The 16,592-nt window shown below is 39.0% G+C and overlaps 1 protein-coding gene across 1 annotated transcript in view; it reads left to right on the top strand.

The window, feature by feature from the left end:
- Positions 1 to 16,592, top strand: part of ERICH1 (glutamate rich 1) — a 78,445-nt gene that overhangs the window by 14,956 nt on the left and 46,897 nt on the right. The window contains 2 exon segments of the mRNA XM_026033885.1: positions 765 to 962; positions 11,230 to 11,361. Of these exon segments, the coding sequence (XP_025889670.1) occupies positions 765 to 962; positions 11,230 to 11,361 (330 nt within the window).

Raw genomic sequence — 16,592 nt, 5'->3', positions numbered from 1 at the left:
TTTTTTTTTTTCTCCAGATCTTCCCTGTTTGACCACATAGAATTTTGGAAACTATACTCTGTAATAAATACCAATTCCGAAGTATTACTTCATAAAATCCATTCATACAAGTGATCGAAATATCCATGTATCCATATACAAATGATAAGTTGTTACAGACTAAATTATTTGCTTAATTTCTTTTCTTTAATCAAGTGATATTTGCATTGGAGTAACTAGTCGCAGATTGCAGATGTCATGAGAAGGGGGCCCAGAAGAGGAAGAGGCGTATAGGAACACAGCTACTTCTGTAGAAATAATTTGGTTACCATGTGTGACTGCCTACTTTTCTTTTAAATATGATTAAATTAGTTGTAATTTATTTATTTTAATGAGTGATTCTGTGATCGCAATGTCTCTGTGATGGAGGAGACCTGCATTTTGATGCTGGTTTTGAAGTTTAAAGATTGTGTATGCGTACTTAGATATCACTAAAAGTAGTGTGTAAGTTTACTGGCAAAATGTAATTAAATAATACTTTGCAACCTTGTTAGTGAACTCTGTTTGTTAAGGCCTTTTTGACTCAGTTTAGGACTTTACCATATAAGTCTCAGCTTTAGTACCTGTGGGAGGTAAAGGCTACTGAATGGAGCTTCATAGATGACAAGACTGCCTGTCAATTAGAGTTAAAAAAAAAAAAAAAAAAAAAAAAAAAGAGAGAGAAAGACTTAAACTACTTTTAAATCATTGCATTTTTTGCTTAAAAGAGTTTTATTATTCTACAGTCTTCATAAGGAAAGTACTGAAACGACTGTATGCTGACACTTCCTCGTCTTCTCCCGTGCACACCTCGAGTGGAGAAAAGGAGGAGACAGTTCTTGGAAACCTGGGCTCAAAATCCCAAGAGAAGGATCTGGAGAGTGCTCAGACTTTGCCAGTAGCTGCCAGTACATCAGGTGATGCACACTGCAAATCACTTGAAGGTGAGACTTGTAATCGTTGTTCTGATGGCGTACGTTTTAAATATATTTCAGTTATCTTAATATGCTTTAGTAGCTACAGTTATCATCAAATTGATACCCACAGACACACTTGAATAAAAGAGTTAGTGGTACTTAATCCCCAAAGTACTAGATCAGTGCATCAGTTACTTGAAAATTAAGAAATAGTCTTGATGTATGTGTATGTGTGCAGTATTCAGCAGTAGCTGATAGGAAACAGCAGTGTAAGCAATGATTATCTTTGGTATAATGTCTTCTGAACAGTGGGAAAATTAATTAAAAAGCTGGGCTCAGTTGTAGCATAATTAAAGATATACCCACAGATTGGAGKGAGTGGGTGAGTCAGCACTTCTTCCTATCCTCATGCTACAACAGAAGCCCAGGTGCATATGTACATAAGAAAAGGCAAATATAATTGATTCAGGCAGTATGTTAGTACTAGCAGTCATTATTTTCAGCTTATGTGGATGGAGCTAAAGTAGCCTGTAAATATTTTGACAGGTGAGTAAAAAGTCTTATTTCAAATGGACTGTAAAATGTGGATGCTGTACAAAAAGATGGGCTTGTAAAATGGGTAACTGGTGATATTTGTGAGTGATAGGCTTGGCACTTAGGTACAGAATGAGCATGAATTGCTTCATTTTGTAGCTTATCTAAAATCAAGTTTTGCCTTAACTGAGTCTTTAAACTGGCTTTTTTTTCCTCTCTTTCCCTGTGTACTRTGGGCTCTCAGTACTGTCTGCAGAAATCTGAATTGGAGTAAATGAATGCATTAAGAAAACTGCCTGGAAAAKTATGTTATGATGCTTTTAGAGTTGAAGGTAAAACTGAAAATAATACGAATATTCTAGAAAATAATTTGACACTTTTCAGTCTGAATTACGGGATAAGAGTTTTGCTTAATTGTGTCCTGAGGTATATGCTTGTGAATTTTTACTACTGCTTTATTGCAGTAGTGTCTACAGGTCCTTAGTGCTCTACCTTTCTCCTTTTCCCTATATAAGTTCCTGTCATTGAAAAAAAAATCTTTGCTATTCTATATGAACTGAATTAAAGAAGTTAGGAGAATCTAAAACTCTTCTGAACCGTGTGATAASTTTGGGGATATTACTAGCAAAATGAAATGCAAAAATACTTTGTTGTGATTAAAACATAATTTATCCAGGCTATTTACATTTTTTTACCTCCCATATTTATCAAARCTGATGGTTTGCTCTAGTAACTGAAAGATGGATGATATTGTTTATGCCCAGTGACTTCAACAGAGTATGTAACTTAACATTTCAAAGATGACAGAGCTTTTAAAGCTATAATATGAAATAATAGGCCTGTCTCCGGAGAGTTAAAATAAAAAGCCCTTCTGCTAGGGCAGTTGTTCTGTGATACAAACRAAGGAAAAATGATGGCAGATGTGGTTGTGGCAGGAGATGAAAGCTTTGAGARAAAAAGGAGCAAGATGTGTGGTAGAACTGGAAAGCTGGACTACAGGAGAGAGATTTGTCTCGTTCAGGCACCTGCTTGGCAGGAGCCAACAGAAGACTGCTGCAGGATGCAAAGGAGCTCAGCAGAGCTGGATGATCCTCAAGAATAATCTCTTCAAAGCCCGAGAACAGCCCATTCTAATATGTATGGAACAAGCAAGCGGAGCTGAATGCCTGGCACAGCTCCCGTGCAGGAACGGGGCAGGCCCAAGGGCAGAGCCCTCACTGGGGGAGCCGCTTCCAAGTACCTCGGGAGGCCTCGCGGCAGCAACCAGGCTCGTCCAGCTGCCCGGCGGTGACCAGGCAAGTCAGCAGTGACAAGACTGGTCTGAGATCAAGCCAGGCAGGCAGGTTTGCGGGGGCACGTGGTGTAGGGCAGGCAGACACGTGCCCCATAGGCAGGTATGGCACATCAGATAGCGCAGCCCACAGAAGAGGGGCTTGCTCCAGAGTGCTCCCCAATGGTCTAACCGTGGGCTGACGTTATTTAGACTGGAGAGCGAGAGGCTGGTGTGGCTCCAACCCAGGAGCTAGACCACCTGGCCTGGGGCCCAAGAAGCCACCATCAGCAGGGATGCTGCTGATGCCAACAGTGTTGTAATGAGAATCAAAGGAAAACTAGTTTCTTCCTACAGTTTAATCAAAAACATATGGAAGAAACTTTGGACAGATTCAAAGCTCTGCCCAAAGGGTAAGGATGTGGGGAAGAACACTTACATGTGTTCCACAGCTCATTATGCCACCTGGATATAAAAAAGGAAGTGGGAAATGCTTTCTTATAGCAGTGATTGGTAATGTTTCACAAGCCTGATGAGGTTTCTTTTTTCTTTACCAGAATTTAGGGGGGAGAGGGGAGCCTGTAATTCTACTGTCGCAYGTTTTTAGAGCCAGCACTCAAGAACTAGATCAGTTTACCAGTATTGTATGGACTTTGAAAGTAAGGTTGCCAAGGCCGGGTACTCAGAGGCATCAGCATTTACGACTGATGCTTCCACAGGCAGCAGCTCTAGTTTTGTAAAGAGGGTTATTTCTCAACCCCTAAATGGGCCAGGGTTTCATGGATATTTCAGCCCTTTTTCTGTCCCCTCTGAAAGCTTCTCTTCTGGAATGGATCATGGTATTCAGTAACTCGCATTTATTGTGCTTCTGCTTTGTTTGTGGGGGGCCCTACTGGAAATGATGTTGTGCACTAAGCCCAAGGCAAATGCACAAGAACCAGAGCAAGCTCCTTCAAAAGTGTCATTATGGAAAAAGTTCCTAGAGAAGGTGAGTGACATACACCCTGAAGCAGGACAAAAAACATTATCAGAAGCTGTACAGGGAACTTCGGCAGGTGAGGAGAGGAAGAGAGTGAGGGGAAAGGGGAAAAATAAGAGAGGGAGCTGATGTATTCTCCTCTGTTAAAAGCCTTTCAACAACCTTGTTATTGATATTGTATCTCTGGTGTTACAAAAGGGGGGGAAAAAGCCTTGAGGCAGTGCCAAATAACAAGTCATAAACATGGACATAAACTTATATCCTCTGTATATAAGATTCCAGATGTTAACTTTGCTCTCAAAAGGCACGATATAAATGCAAGGATTTACAGGATCAAGACTCAGAAGTGTGATTTCTGTATTTTAGGGGCACAATTCCTATTACAGAGGCTACCCTGTAATGCAGCATTCCAATAAATAGAAGAATTTGGATTTTTTAGATTGTATATACTTAAAATCCCAATTCTTATTTTTAAAATAGCTATTAAAGGTAAATTGAGCATTACTAAGTTTTAAAGTAAGAGGGTTTTTTGCRTATTTTATTTTACAAGCTGTTATTTAATGCTAGAACATACTTAGGCCTTAAATTACTCCTTTTTTTGTGAAATTCTCAGTCGCTTATTGGCACCAAATTATTTAATTCCAACAAAATATACTGTCAAACTAGGAAGGAGATTGTATCTGTACAAAAAAATCCCTTTCAGGTTCCATTCCCTATCTGCAACTCTAGCTATTGCTACCTAAATGGTCTCCGTATTAATAGTCAAACCCATATCATTTTCATCCACAAGAAAGAATATTTTAAATAACTTCTATGTGACCAAAGAAATGTCCTTTGTCCTTTTTTTCCCAAGTCTTACAGCTCCAGCTTTTGTAGCCTATTACTAAACACATTTTTCGCTACCTAATGTATGAAATAATAACACGTAAATGACTATTAAGTGCTCTTTAAATGAAAGCCCAGTGAGAAAATAAACATTAATTAATCTGTTGTTCTCAAGTTTAGTTAACTGATTTCTCTTTTCCTGCAAGTTTATTGCTGTGATGCTCTTCCAGGGATATGGGTTTCCTCGTATGCATTAGTAGAAGATCAATGAGAGTGGAGCCCTTTCTGGCCTGCTGAGGTGTTTACTTGCCTCTAATGGAAAACAAGCAGTGCAGAAGCTCAGTTTGTTCTTTTCAAAAGCAGCCCTCTTTGCTGTGAGAATCCGAAATGAGGAGCACTTATTTTTGCTCTGGGCTCTTTCCTGTGAACTACATCACCCACAATTAAAAGCATTTGTTTGTGCCTGGTCCCTGGTGCAGTGTTCCTAGAACTGGTGGCACCAGCAGAGGGACATGGACGTTATAAGGTCAGCAAAACCCSAGATCTTTCAAGGTGAGGCCAGGCAGGCCCTGCTTTAGAAGGGAGGGCATAGACCCACTGTAGATGAAGGCTTTTTGAGCTTAAGGAATTGSTCCATGATTATGCTTGTTCAAAGTATCTTCAGCACGGAGCTGATAAATATCCTATTTCTTATTTCCTAAGGAGAATCTTCTCCAAATGCTGTTAAATAAAAACCTATAAYATAAGGTTACTGTTTTATCAGCTTCTTGAATCTGTGCCTCTTGTTACTTGCTATACAAAACACAAACTGTTAAAARTCTTTTTTTTAGAAAGCAAAATGAATATCAAACATCCTGCAGCACACTCRGGCTTATGGGTCGCCTTCTCTCGCCGAAGATGCATGTTACAGAGGGCAAAGAAAACCCGTGCAGTCCTTTAAAGGCAGATCCCACCATAGACAGGTGGAGCTGTTACTAGCCACCTTGGTTACTGACAACTTTTTAGGGTGTTGTAGGAAGTTATGTTATTTGTTTAGTTAACACACACTTGTAAAATAGTTTTTGTTTTGTGGAGTTTTATTTATTTGTTTTATATAAGGGGAAAAAATACCCTGTTTCTGTCTTAGATGATCTCATCCTTCACATCACCAAGTATTTAAACACCTTCTTCCAAGGGTTAGGAAAGCRTCACTAACCGATCTGTGTGTTCATGAACAAATTCTAGAAGGCTCACAGCAGAAGAGGTTTATAATTAAAGACTCTGGTAATGCTGGCAAGTGGATGGTATTAATTTTGTGGCGCTGGGAGAAGGAGATGAGCTAATAAAAATGAAATGTAGAGGGAGCGTTAGAAATGAAAGTTCAGTCTCTTGTTGCTACCTCGATACATTCTGAACTAAAACTTTGATGCCATTGTAATGTTAAATGACAGTTTCACACACAGCAGAAAATCTCTTTGGCGTGCAATAGTTCTTGCTTTTCAAGTGGATTTTGTTGCATGCTAACTATCAAGACTCTTTTGAGGATCTGGATTTTTAAGAATATTTTTTCTTTGACTGCTAAGCAGTTTTAGGTTGAGATGGTATTTTTAGTTGTATCTTCAATGAAGGCAGTCTTCTGGTTATCCCAGCATTTTTGCTCTATATAAGGAATTCCTGTTAGACTTAAGTACAGTTGCATATCTTTTTTTTATTTATTTATTTTCCTGTGTGCTCTAGCTCGCTTTATTTCYGTTGATATTATTTATGTTCTCAATACGCTGTGTTTCAGAAATCATCAGAATTGGGTCATCTGGACTGTGTCCTTAAAACTGTCCCCCTGTCATCTGTGACGGGATTTCCTGTCCTTCCCTTATTTTATAAAAAACTTGAAATTGTGGCAGAAGCGCCAAGAAGATAAAGCTTGTGCGTAAAATATGTGTGGACAGGACTCGTTCTGCCAAGCTGATCAAATTGCCAAAGTGCATATGCTTAAGAAATTAAACTCTAGTAGCACCCAATGCAATAAACAATTTCAAAGACGATTAAACAATTCCAGTTTGTCTTAGCTGTTAATTACTCTGAAAAGCTGTCTATTGTGCATAAGCTAAAGAGCAAGGGAGATTATAGTTATTACACAACRAAGTGTCGCCTCACAGCCTTGTCTTCTCTCTAGGGTTTAAAAATGCTACGTGCTTTATTATTGTGGTGCTGTACTGTGCAAATGGGACAAGTATCCAAATATAAATAGTTTAGTTAACTAAAGAAGGAGATATCTTGTGATGGTAGCTGTAGGCTTGGGAATGCAGAGGTCTGGGCATTGTCTCTTCCTTCCTCTTTCTCTGCTAGGCTGCATGGGCTGCACGTGCAGTATCTTTCACCTCTGTCATTATGGAAGGTGCTGTGTAGTTCAGTCTCAAGTTTGGTAGCAGTGTGGTGCTGTGTTCTTGGTTGGTAGGTTTTGATGGTTTGCTTTGGTGATTTTTCCTTTTCCTTTTTTTTTTTCCCTCTATTTTTTTCTTTATTTTTTCTCCTGCTGGTTGACCTCTTCATTCCTTTTAGCTTTCTCCCACAAACATACACGCAAACGCTTCTTTTTTCTTTTTTTCAGTTACATCTTAATTTCCAACAGTTGGGCTGCCAGAGATAGATCCGCTGGCTCCTGTGACAACTGGAAGCAGTTGAATAAATAGTTTGGCTAATAGTATGTAGCAGTTGCCTAATTGGAGTAGAAAATGCTAGCATTAGCTGTAAGTCTAAACAATCTCTAGACCTAAATGTAGCCAGCTGCAGGAAAACTAATTATCTTGAGAAAGAMAGCAGAAAATTGTTTGTGTCCAGAAAAATGGCAACGTGGTCGTGTCTCAGGCGGGAGGGGAAGAGGGGGGCTGGCTGGCAGGGAGCTCTGGTTGAGCTCCCGGAGAAGAGAAGGCTGAGAGGGGATCTGATAAATATGTATAAATACCTGAAGGGTGAATGTAGGGAGGAAGGGGCCAAACTCTTCTCAGTGGTGGCCAGTGACGGGATAAGGGGCAATGGGTTTAAGTTGAAACACAGGAAGTTCCACCTGCATGTGAGGGGGAACTTCTTTACTGTTAGGGTGACAGAGCAGTGGAACAGGCTGCCCAGGGAGGTTGTGGAGTCTCCTTCTCTGGAGGTCTTCCAAACCCGCCTGGACATCACCCTGTGCCACATGCTCTGGGTGTCCCTGCTTGAGCAGGAAGGTTGCACTAGATGATCTCTAGAGGTCCCTTCTACCTCAACCATTCTGTGATTCTGTGAGCTGGGCCGCGTAGAGACTGCAGCTGCTGTCGCTTTTGCTGCCCGCCCTGCTGCCTCCTGGCCTGCAGTTATCTTCAGTATCCTGGCCTAAAAACGGGTCATGTAAAACATCTCTGCTGCCCTGTGTACCCCGGGAAAGTATCGTTTAAATGTCTGCTCTCAAAATGGTTGTTACTTCCAAATCAGATTTCTGGTTTTCTGATGATGCACTTGCTTCCTTCCTACTGTTTTCTACCACCAGTTGTACTGTCCAACTACTAGTTGAAATCTGTGGAATAGCTGATAACTGGGAACTGAACCCAGTTTAGGGTGTTCAAGTTTAGGGTGAATAAAAAAAATGTATTTTGTGTTTCTGTGGCTTGCATTGTTTTTGCATATAAAGAGGAATGATGCCTTCCTGATGATTTTCAAATATTGAATAAAAATAAGGCTTGAGGGGAAAAAGAAAAACAGTTTAAAAACTTAAATTTTGTTTGATTTTCATTCTGATGAGTCCATTTGTTTACTTCCCAGACTAATTTCAGGTGAGTCATCACTTGATCAGGGAGGCTAATTAACTGTAGCAGAGACGTGGCCCTTTAGATTCAGTGCTGCAGTGGTTTTTGGGTGGGGGGAGTATGGAAGGAAATTACTTTGAGTGTCAGGGTTGTACTTGACTTTTGGAGAGTGCATTGAACTAGTGAGATCCACAGCAGTAGGAGAAATAATTGAGGTAGATGCTCACCTAACATTTCTAAGAGGCTTTATTCTCCTGTTTATACTGCTCAAATTCTAGCACAGACACCTAGACAAAATATTGCCTGTAATCATACTCAAGGAAGCTCTACATTTAGTGAAGAGTTTGGCTGCTTATGTGTAAAGCTTGCTTCCTCGTTACCTCATATATTCAACTTTCACGAGGTAAAGAATAGCTTGTGTCACTGCAGAAATCACTGGTCTCGTGATTTTAAAACATCTGTGCACCCGTAGTCAGATTCTGCCCCGAAGTGCGGCCTGTTGCTTCAGCCCTCCCTGTCTGAGGTCTGTGCCGGCTTCACTCCCTCCTTGTGCTGAGCTTCGTTTTCATTGCTGGTCCAAAGCAATAGAGGTGTCTTAATTCATAGGTAACAGTTCTTTCTTGAAGACCACGAGGGGAGGAATTATTACCTTTCTTCCAGTATATTTGCTCTCTCTGACRCAGAATGTCTGTCACTTCTGTAGTGAAACTGGGGCTGAATTTTATTAGTAAAGCTGGTCTTCAAGAAAATGGACTGTTAGGCAGCCTTTCTTGGCGTCCGAAAAGATCTGAAAGTCAGTGGGCGTCTCAGAGATGGTGAGAGAAATAAAATTGAGTTACCTTTCGTTCGTTGTCTTTTATGAACTTCCCATCCCAAATGTGGGCCTTCTGAAAATGCTTTTGTTTATATTGACCTAAGTTTCCATCCAAAGTTGTTCTTGGTCTCCATTAATTTGAAGGAAGGATGAGGAAATACTCTGAGGGTTTTCTCACGTTGTTCTCTTCCTGTAAGTGTTCTAATCTCCTCTGAGTGTATTCATATCAAATATTTTGTTTTCAGCCTAAAGTCTAACTCCTCATTCATGAGGAGCAAAAATTCTAAATCTTTCTCACTTTAATACTTGCATTGATAACTTTTTCAGTTGTCCCCCTAGAAATCCTAAAAATGTTTTAGAAGTATGCTTTAAACTAAGCTTTATAGGTCGTGATGTGATTTTTATTAACCACAGAAAACACATGTAAAGAGGGGAAGCAAAATAACAAATTTTTTTTTATATATATATGTTTAATATATATATATATATCTTGTGTATGTGTGTGAGTTCAAAAATGTTAGTGAAAATAAACTACCAGCCTTTAGAATGAGAAAAACCAAGTAGGACAGTGTGACAAACTTTGATATGTGGGAAGGAGTTCATAAATCCACCAAAATATTGAGATTTTAGATAAATTTTAAAGGAGTCTGCCTGTGTTTGCTTGCCTAGAAAGGTAATTCAAGAAGAGCTGTCGTTTTTTAATATGTTGCATCCTGATTTTGAAAGCAACTGTGATGTAGTTCTTCAAAAGTACCCCTAGTGCTCTGAAATGCTGAAATGTATTGATATCGATATTGGTATCTTAGATATCATAGGTATCTGAGGTGATCAAACTTGTTGAACTTTTTTATTATTAATTTTATTTGAGATAAATGTCTGGGTAAGTGTGATAAAGCTATCTGATGATAGAAAAATATTCCTAAGAGGATTTTTGTTTAGTTGTTGATAGATTCAACTACATTTTAAACGTTTAGGTTTTAGTCTGAACACTTAACTGCTGCTCTGTAATGGACTTGGGTCGTCTCCAAATCTCTGGCAAGTTTGTGGAGAAAAGAGGCTAATTGCATGCACCTGCCAAAGACATTTATAGTGTGCGTTATAGAGAGGTTTTGTCTGTCTATTTTAAAGGGGCAAATAGCCCCCAAAGAGGGAGACACGTAGTGCTGTATCTGTGCTGGCTTGTGGAACTGGCTGAGTGTRAAAAGAACACACTGAACCATCTAAAATTAGTGCAGCAACTGGAGATACCATGAACATCCTGGCCTTCTGGAAAGGTTTTTGTCTCCCTGTGGCTCATCTCTAACATTGTCATTTTTTCTTTAATGGGAATTGAGCAAAAAATACAGCCTGCTATTTGGCCTGGCTTCATATAACTGAAATAGAAAGGCATCTCTATCGTTTGTGCAAAGTTCCTTATAGCCTTGCGAACAAATGGCAAGTTTATACTGCTAATCTTCCATATATTTTAAAATCTGTTCTTTAAAGGGGGGAAAATTAAGCAATATTCTACTACCATCGTTGGAGCGAAGTTTCCTATACAGTGAAATGGCACAGTGCCCCAGGCACGCAACTGCACAGAGTTGTTGAGGTTGGGAAGGATCTTGGAGCTTTGTGGAGATCCTGTTTGCAGACTCTCCTGGGCTCTGTGCTGTTCAGAAGAGCAGCTGGGCGACATCTGCAAGGTGTCCAAATGGATGGACCACAATTCTGCCCTTCCAGTACCTCTGCTCTGTGTAACTGGCTTGGATATCTCCATCCGTCTCTTAGGAAACGATTCTTACAGGACCTGTAAGCTGAGAGAAATGTGTAGTGCCTTTTGAAGTATCTCTGCAAATGGAAGCTTCTTTTGAAGTTTTGGCAGAAAAGATTTCAGAAATAGGAATAAAAATATGCTTATGGTGGAGAAAACAAACCTCTGGAGCACGTGTGAATGTTTGTTTTCCATTTTGTAGCTGCTACAGAATCAGTGCAGTTTTGGTTGTCATAGGAAGGTTTTAATGCTTCCCATTTCCCAAGGATTTTTGAGAATGCTTGTCGTTATGGCTGTATTTGGGGAAATGTTTGAGAGAATCCATACTGATATCCATGGCCAGAAGTTTTGCTTTTGTGTTTTGTAGGTAATGTCAACACAATTCCACCTCCAAGGATGTACACAGTGGATCTCCCTCCTGAGGGTTATGTTGCAGTTGCTGCAAATACTGATAGTGTCTCAGTTTCTGAAAAATCCAAGAGTGATGCTGACTCAACAGGTAAGTTATTACCATGATTTTTTCCCAGAGAAACTTTCCAGCAATTCGTATCAAGTCCACATTGGAACAATTGGGTATTTAAACCATTGCTGCCAGTGGGTGTCACTGTTTTGCAGCATAAGCAGAATGAAGATATTCATCTGCGTGGGCCAATTTCCTTCCCTGCAGTTTGAACACCAGGTTTGACGTTTGGTTCTGSCCATGCAGGGCCACTCATGTTACTGAAGCTGCATAAGGTGCAACTGAGAAGGAAGCCTGACCACAGCTCGTCCCCCTCAGGTGCCTCGTGTCTGTTCACTTCATACCTCCTTGCACACATACTATTTTTATGAGTATAGTTAGATAAAGCTCTTTTGATAGGTCCTACTCACAGTGTTTCCAAGGAGTTGAACACTGATGTAAACTYGCTTGTCAAACTTAACCTATCTTAGACCAGAAGTTTACCTGGTTGGAGGTAATAAGGGGAGATACTGATCTATACGTGTGGAGAGGCCTTGAATGAGAAACTGTGATCAGGGAACTTCAGAACCAATATTTAGTGTTGTCAAAGGATGAAAGAGAGATGTGTAAGGTCTGTAAAGAAGGCTGTAACTTGACCCCAGTTGAAAGCATAGTTTTCTGAATGACATGACCAGAATTAAATTGATTGATTGATTTAGAAGGAAGTACTGAGCTTAGATGAGACAAATCCATTTAGATGTCTGTTTTTTCACTGTCGTTTTTCCAATTATTTGGTTTCTCCAAAATTGTGTTACGCTGTTACTTGCTACTGAATTACTGACAGCTGCTAAGGCCAGTCTAYAGCAAAGAGAAAATCTAAAAGATTTTCCTGAAGGAGTACACTTGATGAGCAATATTTACTTAGTTGCTATATCTGCTTTAGCTAGAAGACTGCCTACATTTAAGAAAAATCTGAGATTCAACCTACAGATAAGGAAAGACCATTCAGTCTTTCTTTTGAAAACAGTATCCACAGGGTAAAATTCTGGCTTGGGAATTGGGCCTGTCCTGCATCCTGAGCTGTACTCGTAACAAAGCCTGTGATCAGCACCGTGGTTCTGGTTTGAAACCAGGCATTTCACCTTTCCAGGGGAACACTGTCTTGAAGGGACCCAGATAAATGTTTGAATCTGGATTCAAAGAAAACCATCAAAAGAATCTAAGGAATAAGTACAACATGCCTGGAGGTGGCCTATCAGGGGTCTCATTCTCAGTAGAAAATGATTTTAAACCTCTTTTTGGGCTGGGGAAGAAAATATACTTTTATCAGAGAAACACGGTAGCAAATATTGATACTACTGGGATTAAGGGTAGAAGGAGTTTCTAATATGCAATTTCCAAGCCGTGCTTTTTCCCTTTGTTTTGGGTAGGATCTGCATTCAAAATCCCACATCTCATATTCTCATATATTCTCATATCCTCAAGGTGAATTCCACGGCTTCCCGGGACAGTTCATTGGGTTTCTCTTCTTATTAAGTGCTGGATTCAAGCTGTTTATTCAAACACTGCAGCACCTTTCCCTTCCTCCACCCTGTGTAATTTCTGTGTGTTCTTTGTGGTCTCCTTTCACATATTAGCGGGACATACCCATTATGCCTTATTCTYATGTTTTTATAAATGTGACTAAATTAACTGTCCCAATACTTGTAATTAGCCCCATTTGTTTTTATAAGGGGATGTAAGCAAGATAAAATATTCAGACACAGCTCTCYAAGCATTACCAGATCCATATATGCTTATAGAGATATCAGACCAGAACATCWGTGGCAAAGTTGCTGAGCTTCAATTTAAAATCTATAAATAATCAGGATTTGGTGCATATAAATACTGATATATTGCATAGCAATAAAATAACATTTAGGATAGCATTTTTTTTAGAATGGTTAAATATTTATTCAATTTTACAGTTGATAGATTGGCTTTATTTATTTATTTTTTAGAACTTATTTTTCTTCTAGCACTTCAAAACAAAGCTGTTCAACCATGATARCAGTAAGCAGTGCTCTGGTTTTGCTCAGTGACGGCATTGACACTTGGGTGGTGATCTCTTACAGCTGACCTTTTCTTACTGGAATATGATCAAGAAGAGCAGGTTTGGGCTTCACTCCCCCCTTTTCAACAGTTGTTGGATTTTTTTTTTTTTCTTGAATTTTGGGAGACTGGCTTTRCAGATTATGATGAAATTGAGAAAAATAAACTTGGAATTGAATTTTAGACACTTKGAATATATTTTCCTTTTCTTTACTATAGATAGAGTTTTTGCCAGATAGCAATGTAATTTGTTCTTTGGGATCTCCAGACAGGGAGATTTTATACCTCCTGTTCAGTTTCATCTAGTGTTTCACTGTCTTATATGTATCCCAGAAGTTTCTTGCTGCTGCTCAAGCCTCTTGTTACTTTTCCTATCTAAGCATGAATTCTAAAAATATAAATTTGTGCTAATCCTGCAAGTTTGAGGAAAATAGTTAATTTTACGTGTTTATGACTTTCATTGTATTTGAGCTTATACATAAATTTCATTGCAGGACTAAGGCTTTAAGTGCACTTAACACTAATATAAATTAAACAGGAATAGTTTAACCCATCATACCATAAATTATTTAGTTTGTGGGCTCGCATTAGGTTGAATCACTTAACAGTGAGAAATGTATAAAGATGTGATGCACTGTCCTTAGTAAGGTAAATAATGCATACTGGGTAATTTCTCTGGTATATTGGCAGTGGGGGTGGTCTCACCACCCAAGCACTGTTGACTTTTTGAACATAGTGTAGTATTAACTGTTTCCTTTTTGATTCCTCACTTCAGGAAACAAGTTTCCTTTAGAAGTATTTATCAGAAAATAATTTAAAACATCAATATACTAATCAGAAAATAATTTAAAACATCAATATACTAATCAGTCATATGTCTGTCATCTAGATGTTTTGTTGAGATGGGCAGATACGGATCTGATTCGAGGGTGAGAATTTGAATGGCTTTCAAAAGGAAACAAAAACCCTCCGGCACTCAAGTGCATCAGTGCAGATGTGGCAGTGATGGATGTCAAGCCTGGGTTTATGTAACGTGGGTAAGGTTAAGCTCTGAGAGGCTGTGCTTTGTTGATAGCTTTGCTCAAGAGCACCTCTCTTCACTGCAGGTCCTGCATAACAGCTTACTAGGACCTGTAGCCACCAGAGTCACTTCTTGAAGACCTCGCTCAGGTGGAGCAGGCGAGTTCCAGAGGTGATGCAGAGAGCAAGAGCTCGACTTGAGTTGTATGGGAGCAAGAGCTCAACTTGAGTTGCATCCCTATTTCCGTGAAGGAATCTTTGTATTGCTTCTAGAAGCAATAAGGAAAAAAGAGCCTTCTGCCAGGAATTAGGGATGTGGTCACCTCCAGGAGAACAACAGCTGAATCAGACCGGTGCAGATGGGGCATTCAGACAGGTTTATTTCGAGAATCTGCTTTACTGGGACATTATGATGGTAGAAATCATGACTTTATCATGAATTCTTGCCTATCCCTTCATTTCTCTAGCATGCAAAGGATATTGAAGGCTTGTCTGAAGCCAGATGTCTCATTTGGAGCATGTTTATTTTGGGGCAACACAATGTCTCATTTAGGCCTACATAGGATATCAGAGAAGGGATTGCCACCCCTTTGACTCACAGAAGAGTCTGCAGGTCAGTRCACAAGATTATTCTGAAAATGTAGATATCCATTTGCTATCTCCAGCGTCTAGAATATGAATTTAGACATGACCTGTTTCTAAGTTATTTAAAAGTCAAGTTCATTATAGTTATAAATTAGTTAGCTCTTGTCAGCTATAAAATATATAGGGCTTTGTTCATTATTCCTCTCCCTTAAACTTAAAATTACCTTTTGATGGATAACAGCAGAATAAAGGGAATCTTGTCCAGACTAGCTTCCAAGGAAGGAAAAGAAAAACAAAGAGTGTCTGTGTGAATGTTTTGTTGTGTCTTACTCCATCTGTCTCTGTATATATTTCAAATACTTCTCCCTGTAAATAAATAGCTACATTTATTGTGACCATAAATACGGAGTCTGTTATGCAGTCACTTAGTGATGGGCGCTTAAGTGACATAAGGGCTTTGGGGTTTAGTTTTCTGTAGCCTCCTGGCTGCTGCGGGTAACAGTTTCCATTCCTTTTTCAGAGGGGTACAGGAGAGCAGACGAATACACTTGTCTTTGAGGTTTGGTTCCATGAGATAAGCAGGTGGTTGGCATCTAATCATCTATACATCTAATAATGAAAAGAAAAATCTAAGACTGTGCTGTCTTTCAGAAAAAAAACTAAAAAGAAAATCCAATGTACTTAGAAAAATAAATTTTAGACTTAGATGTCTTGAATTTTTTAGTGCTACTTTAACTCAGGTGTTGTGTAGGGATTGAATTGCTGTGATGGTGTCGTTGGCTCACCCATTTGTGGACAGAATGGAGTAATATGGGGTTAGATAATAAAAGAAGGAAACAATGAAGAGGATTTATTTTCTTCAGATGCCTTTTCTATCTTGACTCTGGTACACATTAATGGAATACCAGCTTTCTTTTAACAGTAGACTTTCGACAAGGGCATTAAAAATGTGTTGTTCAAGCTGTAGATAAGCACTCACTCATTGAATTCTGGTAATGGACTCAATACCTTTAATTTTCGTTTCTGTCCCAGTTTAATACCTATCTAAATTTGTAATGYTTCTTTGAGATAAGTTGGAGAGGTGTAATAAGGATATTCTGAATAAAAGCAGAATTGCAGAAGGCTTTAGTAAATGTATATTTATTAACTTATTATAAAGCTCTGTTTCTGTGTGTGTTTTTGTTTTATTTTTGTAAGATTAAAACTGTTTGATCTCATATGTCCAGTAACATTTCTTCTCAGATGTTCCAATATAATCTATGATAATAGAATATAAAATATGAAATAATTATATGAAGCACAAAACAATGAACTGGAATATAATTTCTCCATGAACTACTTTAATAATAAATGCATATTTTTATGTGGAGTCCCAGAGTGGTATTTGGTGTTTCTTGGGTGCACAGCAGAGCAAATTTCTGACACAAACACTGTGAAAAACAAAATAAAACAAAAATGAAAAAGAAACTAAATAAAAATAAAAAGACCATGGACGTGGGAGTTCAGAGATACATAGAACCTGAGGAAAATTAGAGTGTTGTTTGTTGTTTTCTTTAAGTTGATAGCCCTCTTTTTGTTTTTCTCTGATGCCAGTC

Source organism: Nothoprocta perdicaria, unplaced genomic scaffold (genome assembly GCF_003342845.1).
Source record: "Nothoprocta perdicaria isolate Ctin4 unplaced genomic scaffold, notPer1 scaffold_136, whole genome shotgun sequence".
In the NCBI taxonomy this organism is placed as follows: domain Eukaryota; kingdom Metazoa; phylum Chordata; class Aves; order Tinamiformes; family Tinamidae; genus Nothoprocta; species Nothoprocta perdicaria.
Note: the sequence above shows the minus strand (reverse complement) of the source record. Positions and strands in the feature narration are given on the sequence as shown.